Source organism: Balaenoptera ricei, chromosome 12, assembly GCF_028023285.1.
Source record: "Balaenoptera ricei isolate mBalRic1 chromosome 12, mBalRic1.hap2, whole genome shotgun sequence".
Classification (NCBI taxonomy): Eukaryota; Metazoa; Chordata; class Mammalia; order Artiodactyla; family Balaenopteridae; genus Balaenoptera; species Balaenoptera ricei.
In genome coordinates this window covers 88,030,511-88,039,389 of record NC_082650.1, presented here as the reverse complement: position 1 = coordinate 88,039,389, position 8,879 = coordinate 88,030,511, and the positions used below count along the sequence as shown (strand labels likewise).

The 8,879-nt window shown below is 36.7% G+C and overlaps 1 protein-coding gene across 2 annotated transcripts in view; it reads right to left on the bottom strand.

Moving 5' to 3' along the window:
* LMBRD1 (LMBR1 domain containing 1) overlaps positions 1-8,879 on the bottom strand; it is a 116,761-nt gene that overhangs the window by 27,778 nt on the left and 80,104 nt on the right. For both annotated transcript variants that reach the window (XM_059941834.1, XM_059941835.1), the window contains exons 10-14: positions 4,842-4,906; positions 4,383-4,485; positions 3,717-3,821; positions 1,910-2,059; positions 467-545 (exon numbers count right to left, since the gene is read on the bottom strand). In XM_059941834.1, coding sequence (XP_059797817.1) covers positions 467-545; positions 1,910-2,059; positions 3,717-3,821; positions 4,383-4,485; positions 4,842-4,906 — 502 coding nt within the window. The remainder of the gene's footprint in view (positions 1-466; positions 546-1,909; positions 2,060-3,716; positions 3,822-4,382; positions 4,486-4,841; positions 4,907-8,879) is intronic.

Genomic DNA, 8,879 nt, shown 5'->3' with positions numbered 1-8,879 from the left:
CAGTGTCTGAAACACAATTACATGTTCTTAATAGTTCATCACTGTCATAATTAACATTATTATTATCAACTAAAGTAACGAGAGTTGGATGGATCAAAAGTCGTTCTAGGTCATAGGTACTTTTGGTCTCAGTCTTAAAAATTGCAGATACCACCAAAACTCTCCTGAAATTTTTAAGAACAATGAAAAAAGACATTTAGAATGTTTCTCATTATACTAGTACACGTGAAAAATAATAACTACGTTTTGTTCTTCAAAAGTAACTACTTTGTAATGATACTTTCCCTAATGGAAACCATTAAATTACCGAGATAGTCTACTGAAGAGACCAAGGTCTTCTTGCTAGAAGTTCCTTTGTCACCACATATTAAAATAAATGCATCAAATGATTAAGACACCAAAATGCAAGACACATCTTTTCTCACAGAGCTATAAATTCTAAGATGGGTGATAAAAGCTACTTTACCTTCAGGGGCATCTGCATCACATCTCTTTGGCACAGAAAGGGTTGAATTGCCTTTATGGGCATCATAAGTTATATTGCTCTGAAAGATGAAAATATAGTTAAAATATAAATAGTATATTAATAAATATATTTTGATTAAAAAGTAATCACTTTATGAACTTTATACTGTTTTCTATTAAACTACATCTAGCTAATATTCTAAAAGGTAAATTACATAAAATTGCAAGTAGAAGAAAAAGATTTAGGGTAAATTTAACATTAGGGCTTTCCTACAACAATCTTTAGGCCCTGTGTTGAACAACAGAGCTTCTGCCCAGAGAAACAGCCTACTTATTTTTCCACTGTGGAACAAGAAGAGAATATCATTCATCCATGCAAAAGCATGACGTTATTTCATTCATTCATAGAAGAATGTTTTATAAGCATGACCTAGTGAACCAGGTGCAGGATAAGGCAAGAAGAGAATAAAAGGTAGTATAAGAAATGAAAAAAATGACTAAGGTGACCTTCTAGCATTGTTTCCCAAACTTGTGTCATTCGTTACCTCCATTATGATCGTGCCTTATCTTTGATCCACTGGCATTGTTACTTAATATTTTTCAATGGACTAACTTCTCAATCCTTAGCAATATTATGGATGGTATTAAAGGTCTGATGTGCTTACTAGATTTTGTTTGTTTGTTCCTAATTACATATTAAAGAAAGAATGGAGGAAGTACAGGATAAAGGAGTGACGTGGGCAGACTGGATTAATAATGAAAAACTCCATTAAAGTAAGGCTTGAACTGGGCCCTGAAACATGGATTTGATTTGACTTGTTAGAAGGTAGAGCAAGAGATATTTTAGGAAAAGGAAACTAAACAAAGGCTGAATTAGATATGGTCAAAATATTTTAAGCTGTCAAGATATTCAAACTAGCTCTCCAGGTACAACTAGGAATCACAGCTGGCTTTTGAAAGATCAACACCAAGGAATCATTGTAACAGGTACGAGGATCCCTGTCATGTTAAGAGAAAGCATAGTTACGTACAAATAAAATAGTTATAAAGCCTCTCCTATGGGATTCATGGTACCAATGAGCAGACATATTTTTCTGCACACCAAAACTTTTTGGGGAGCCATATTAATAAACTTACTTAAAATATTATTTTAGAGTAAATATTATGAGTTTTAGCAAAGTGCTGAGATACAGCTCAGTAGCTTGGCACCATGGGATCCATTTAAGGAACTACGGTAATGAGATTCAGTGTTATTTTTAAAAAGAACTTGTATGAAACAAATATACACATGCTGACAAATGGAATGAAAAACTAGTTTTAGCAATATTCAGTTTAACCTGATGAGCTAATATTTTATGTTAGCTTTCACAAATTAGAATTTGATTTTAGATTTCACTATGCTTAAAATATCAAAATAATGACTTTTTTTAAAGTGTGCACTTACCTCTATTAGGTAGTTTTGGCTTCCGTACATAACGTACTGGGGAGCGAGGCTGTAAATCATGTAGCTAGTGTGAAGGACGATAAGCAGTAGTATCATGCAGAGAAACAGGAGCGCCTGGGGCCTGGTTCTACCCCTTCTGATCTTATACAGCTGCAACGAAAGAGCACAGCGACGATACTTCAGCAACACGTTTCATGTGAAGGGCCTGAGTCCCACTCCTTTGTTAGGGCGTAATGAACACAGTTCAATCCACCATGTCTTTTTCCCAAAATAAATGCTAAGCATTCTCAATCTTTCCAGATAATTATAAGAATAACAAAGAATAACAAAGCTTTCCCTGTAAAGCTTTTAGGTTCAGATCCATGTTTATTTTAAAAACTCAAATCCTAGAGAATATATTTGTATTCACACGGTCTGTTTCAGAAAAATCTTCTAAACTTATTATGTAAGAGCATCTGTTAGAAGTTCCTAGAGCTAAGAAGAACTGAGAACTACTTCTAATTCTATCTAAAGATTAGAGGAGTTTCAACTGTAAGTATTAGTAATATATTTGAGCTTTACATAATATTACTTCCCAAGGACAGACATGTCACATGTTTTAAATACTCATTTCTATGAAATATGATATCCTCATATTATACTCTACTATAAAACTATAATATAGTTTATGGTAATTTATGTTCATCTGACTACAGCTACTTTCACATGTATCCATACAGGAGGGAAACTAAAACATGTGGTAACAGATAGAAGGAGCCTGGTGACGGGCTTCATTTCAACGGCAGAGCACACTTTTATTCTAGCAACTAAAATAGCACCTCCCTGTTTTATTACTAGATTGTAGTACAGTATAGAGTAATAGGACTCCAGTACTGGATGGGATATGATCACCTAAAAATGTACATTTCCCAGCTTCCCTACGCCTAGTAGTGGCTGGTAGTGATAAAACATTAAACGTCAAAAGGAAAGCAGTCTGCTGGGGATTTCTGGGAAAGCCTTGCTTTTTGATATAGGTGTCACCACTTCTCCCAGCTACCTGTTCCTTACGGAACACGGACAGAATAAATGGGGCTGAAGCAGCCACATCACAATCATGAGGGAGAAGCCAAGAGGAATCCAGAGATATTAGACTTGATTTTCGAGCTACTGAAGCAATGCTAGATTTTAAACATTTTCCCACAGCAAGAAGTCTTTCATCAGTTCAAGCCACTGTTTAACTGGATTTTACCCACAGCTGGAAGTATGAAGATGACGTATCTCGTCCTGAACTTCTTAATTTACATCAAGGAGACTCTGAGAAGACACTAGCCCTTCTCCAGGCGCACAGTGCCCTCTCACCCCCAGGAGTCAGGGCCGTCTTCTGAGCTACCAGGTATCCAGCCGTGCTTCAGTGTGTTTCCAGGCAGCCCAACGCTAAGGAAGACAATACAACTTCCAGCCCAGGGCCCCTCAACCTCGGCACTACTGATGTTTTCCGCTGGATAAGGCTTTGCTGTGGGAGGCTGCCCTGTGCAGTGCAAGATGTTTAACTGAATCCCTGTACTCTAAGCAACAGATGCCAGTAGCGCCTCCTAGCTGTAGCAACTGAAAACATCTCCAGACTTTGCCAAATGTATCCGGGAGGGCAAAATCGTCCCTGTAGACGAAGAGCACTTTTATGTTAACATGAAGTGAAATAGCCAGTATTTCCATCTTTGGTATCAAGATATTTACAACTTCTATATTATAAATCTAATATAATTTGCAATAATGGAGATTATGCACAAAATGATGAAAAAATCAGAATGATACTGTAATATATACTCACTCTAATCCAAAAGAACCATATGCCAATATTTCGAATCCCCGCCATTGAAGTAAAAATAAAGTACATAATAATAATTGTTATAAGAACATAATCAAGAGGAAACACCTGAAAAAAGATAAAATTAAACTTAATACACAAACAATAAGGGCTTTAGAAGTCATGTAAAATTAACTGAAAATTCATTGTTCATATTTGGCAATGTTTAAAATAACCCTGATCAGGTTACTTTGATAATGCAAAAAAAAAAAAAAAAAAAAAAAAAAAACCCTCCAAGAAACAATTACCAAACTACCAAACTATTACCAAATTGTTCAGTATCATTATCCTAAGAAAAATCCTATAACAAATTTAAACTAAAAATTACATTTATATATGGAATAAAGGACTTCGTTAAAAAGTAAAAACGGGAAGTGCTTGGAAAAGTTCACCCCAAGTCTTATAATGTATCCCCAAATCAAGTTATGTATAACATAAGAGTTCAGTAATACATCAATGCAATAATTTTTAAAGCAACATATCAACATAGAAGTTATATGTAAATAAAAAGCCAAATCAGCAGAGGGCACAGGCATATACTTCCAAGTACTAATAGGTTTGTCAACATAATAATTTGACAGAGTGTGACAATGTTTGCTAGAGTATAAAATGGATGATTTTTTTACTTACTGTTTGTAGTACAGGCAAAAGCATATTCAGTGGATTACTCAGGTTAGCTCCAAAAATTATGAAACCAGAATCTATTCCAGCTGAATGGAGAGCTTTATCCAAACTATAACAAAAAAATGTATAAAGAGTGAATTTATATATTGCACCACATTTTCAGTTACTTTAGAAAGAATATCATCATAACTTAAGCATGCAGACTCATGGAGTCAAAGAAAACCATAGATAACAAATTAAACCTCACTTAAATATCTTACAGATATTGTTCAATTGATACAGAATAAAGAAATACTGTCTATTATTGAGGCTTTTTAGTCATTCTTTGAGTTAATGCTATAGAACACTTCAAGTAAAATAGCTACTTAAGATGAATAGGCTACACTAATGGAATTCAGCGTGGAAAATGTATAATATCATAGGATGTGTGTTAAGTGCTTTAGAAAATGTGTCTATTGTACTTACTTGGACAGGAAGAGAGAAATTATAAACAGCAATGCAACTAAGATGAAAAATATTCCCCAAATGATCTAAAAGCAAAAAAAAAAAAAAAAATCATTAAAATATACTTCTGAAGTTGATATTAAAAGCACAAAACCATTATGCTCAATATGAGTTACTAGTATATGACAATGATCTAAAAAAAATGACCTAAGATACATTTTAATTTAATATGTAATCATTTAGTATATAATCCTAGGCACACGTCATCTAAATTTTCATTATGAGACTATTTGAGAAAAAAAACACAAAAGAGACAATGCATTTCAAAGTTTTCATTGGTAAATAAACAAATGAGGCTCTTTGCTAGGTTCAATAAAAGGTTTATATTCAGTTATACTCAAATATAAAAAGTTAGCTGAAAACTACATTAAGACTAATACACATACACAAAAAACCAAAACCAAGAAACTCATCAGGTTATGTTAACCTGTTGTTAAAACAGAGACCTTGGAACATTTTCTCACAGAAGTAATGAGATACTATATAGCTGACCCTTGGGCAACGCAGGGGTTAGAGGCACCGACGCTCTGCCCAGTCAAAAATCTGCATAGAACTTACAGTCGGCCCACTGCGATATCCACAGGTTCAACCTACTGCGGATGGCATGGTGCTGTAATATGTACTACTGAAAATTATCCATGTGTAAGTGGATCTGAGCAGTTCAAACCATGCTGTTCACGGGTCAGCTGTGTATACCTTATAAATAAATTATACCACAGCCTAGAAAAGTCTATATAACTGATAATATTCTTGAAATAGAGTACTAACGGCACTGAAGGAACTGTCATGTAGAACTCTCTCTGCGGAAGAATGTGGTAATAAGCACTGTACATTCCCTTGTACTCAAGTATGAACTTTCTAGTATGAAAGGATATGTATGAAGTATGAAAGGATAGCATATGAACTTTATAGTAGGACCACAGAAAACAAGGAAAACAATGATTGGAACTGGGTCTCTAAGGAATAAAATTTCAGAATAAAAAAGGGATGAAGTCTATGTTTGGCGAGAGCCAAAAGGAAGATTACTATTAAGTACAGTTAAGTGTTTTGGTTTCTCCTTTGCCTGGAATTGATAGGAATAGATGGAAAACATCATGAATGTTAAGGAGATTTTTCATCTTATTTCACATGATCGTTAAGTATATTTTAGAATGCTGACAGGATAAAAAAAGTAGAATAACAACCCATTATCCTACCCAGCATATAAAGATGAATCTGGAAATAAATTTTAGGACTTGTTCTAGGGAACTCTTCAGTTCTGAAAGAGTGCCTTTAGAGCTCACTGGAAGAGGCAGTTTGGCAAGAGAGGACCAAAAACACTAGGCTTCCTGGTGGCGCAGTGGTTAAGAATCCGCCTGCCAATGAAGGGGACACGGGTTCAAGCCCTGGTCCGGGAAGACCCCACATGCTGCGGAGCAACTGGGCCCGTGAGCCACAATTACTGAGCCGGTTTTCTAGAGCCCGCGAGCCACAACTACTGAGCCCACGTGCCACAACTACTGAAGCCCATGTGCCTAGAGCCCGCACACCACAACAAAGAGTAGCCCCTGCTCTCTGCAACCAGAGAAAGCCCGCGCGCAGCAACGAAGACCCAATGCAGCCAAAAATAAACAAATATATAAATAAATTTATTAAAAAAAAACCCAAAAAACGACTATAGGCATCATTTGAAATAAAAACCCCTGCATGTATCCATTTTACATACTGGGTTTCACATGAGCATTCATTTATTTTAAAAAAGTTTCATTGCTAAATAAGTTTGAAGTGACTCCTTTATAGTAACAGAAGTTTATTAGTAGCATACACAATCTTTTTCTACTAGGTTTGAGCACGGCACTTGATGCCTAAGTGAACTGGAGACAATATCCTTACACTGAGGAAACATATTACTTCCCAGTAGCCTGTTGATAAGAAATAGCTTGTAGCATGAGGTAGTACAGCTGCCAACTACCAATGAGCAGAGGAGGAACATCACCCAGAGATAGCAGGAGAAATTAACATTCCCCTCCCCTGATCTCCGTTTTGGGGGAGGAAAAGAAAAGAAAATCCTTAAGTATCTTCCCAGTCTGTTGAGATGAATGACCCAGAGTTAGACTGTTTAATCACAGCTACTTACAAAACAAAGAAAAAATATTAAAAAGATAAATGTTTTATAAAGACCAAGGAAACTGTATATATTTATATATAAGAACTTAAGTTACTACTTCCAGAATGTCAGGGGTGACCACCCTGGGCTGACCTAAATGCTACATATTCCACACTAGCTATAGTGTCAGTTTTAAAATAAAAATTAAGCCAAAGAGATGACATCAGCAAAGGTAACAGAATAAGAACCTCCGAAAATCCTTTCCCCCCAAAAGCAATGAGAAAACTGGCATAAATGGTCAGAATCAACTTTTTCAACGCTATGGAAATTAACCAGAGGCATGCAACAATCTAGGAGCTTTATTCAAGAAAAACGGCTGAATCTCAGTAAGAGCACAGAGCACTGTGGCATTCCGACTTGCTCTAGTACCAATCCCTCCTCTCTCGTGCACGGTAGATGGCCTGTAAGAAAGGGGCTGCAGCTCTTTCAGAGTCTCCTTCCCAGAGAACTGCCATTACTCGACCCGCCTGGTAATTCCGTGGAAGATCCCATTTGCAAGACTGTCTATGTTTGGCCTGAACTGGAGTTCACAGTGCAAAAATTCCTTTTCCGCAGGAGTGCCTGTCAAAAAATTACAGGCAACCAATGAACTTCATGGCCACAAGAGCTAGTCAATGTCAGGCAAAAAATAAACTAACTAAAGAGATTAAAATGGAAACCCAGGGAATGAGATGTCCACAGGTGCTCTGAAAAGTTTCCACATATTCCTGGGAATGAAGAAGGCCCTGTGCATGCTCAGGAGAGACAGGAGAGGCCTAAATGTCCACTTGTGGTTGACCCTGAAGCTCTGTCTGCAGGAGCAGGAAGTGCAGGCGAAGGCAGCACTGTAAGTCAGCCTGGGTGCTGAAGTCATGTCTCCACTCACACTCAGCCCCTCAGCGAAGACTGGGAGACTTACTGGTTCTAGGTGTTTAAATCTTCGTCCAGTTATTAACTAAAGTAACCAAGCAGAAACTTCGGTGACTACACACAACAAAGAATACAGGGGCTTCCTTGGTGGCGCAGTGGTTGAGAATCTGCCTGCCAATGCAGGGGACACAGGTTCGAGCCCCGGTCTGGGAAGATCCCACATGCCGCGGAGCAACTAGGCCCGTGAGCCACAACTACTGAGCCTGCGCGTCTGGAGCCTGTGCTCCACAACAAGAGAGGCCACGATAGTGAGAGGCCTGCACACCGCGATGAAGAGTGGCCCCCGCTCGCCGCAACTAGAGAAAGCCCTAGACAGAAACGAAGACCCAACACAGCCATAAATAAATAAATAAATAAATAAATAAATAAATAAATAAATAAATAAATAAATAAAAAAAAAGAATACAGACTTTACAGAATTAATTCACAAAAGTCACTAAACAAACAACAACAAAGAGTAATAACAGCAAATCCAGGGGAGACTCTGATCTCCAGAGTTACCACATTATATTATTTAAAATTTCCCAGGTTTTAACCAAAAAAAAAAAAAAAAAAATTTAAGAGACATGCAAAGCAGCAAGAAAGTGAGACTAATAGAAGAAAAAAATCAATAGGCACTGTCCTTGAGGAAGTCCTTGAGGATGCTGAACTTACTTGACAAAAACTTTAAAGCCACTATTTTAAATATGTTCAAGGAACTAAAGAAAAGCATGTCTTAAGAACTAAAACAAATTATGAGAACAATTTCTCACCAAATACAGAATATCAACAAAGAAATAGAAATTATAAAAAAAGAAGTGAATTGAAATTCTCAAGATGAAAAATATAAAAACTGAAACAAAAAGCTCACTAGAAAACAAAGTGAAAAGTTCAGCAGATCTGATCAGCCAGGAGAAAAGAATCATTAAACTTGAAGATAAATCGATTGAGATGATCAAGTCTGA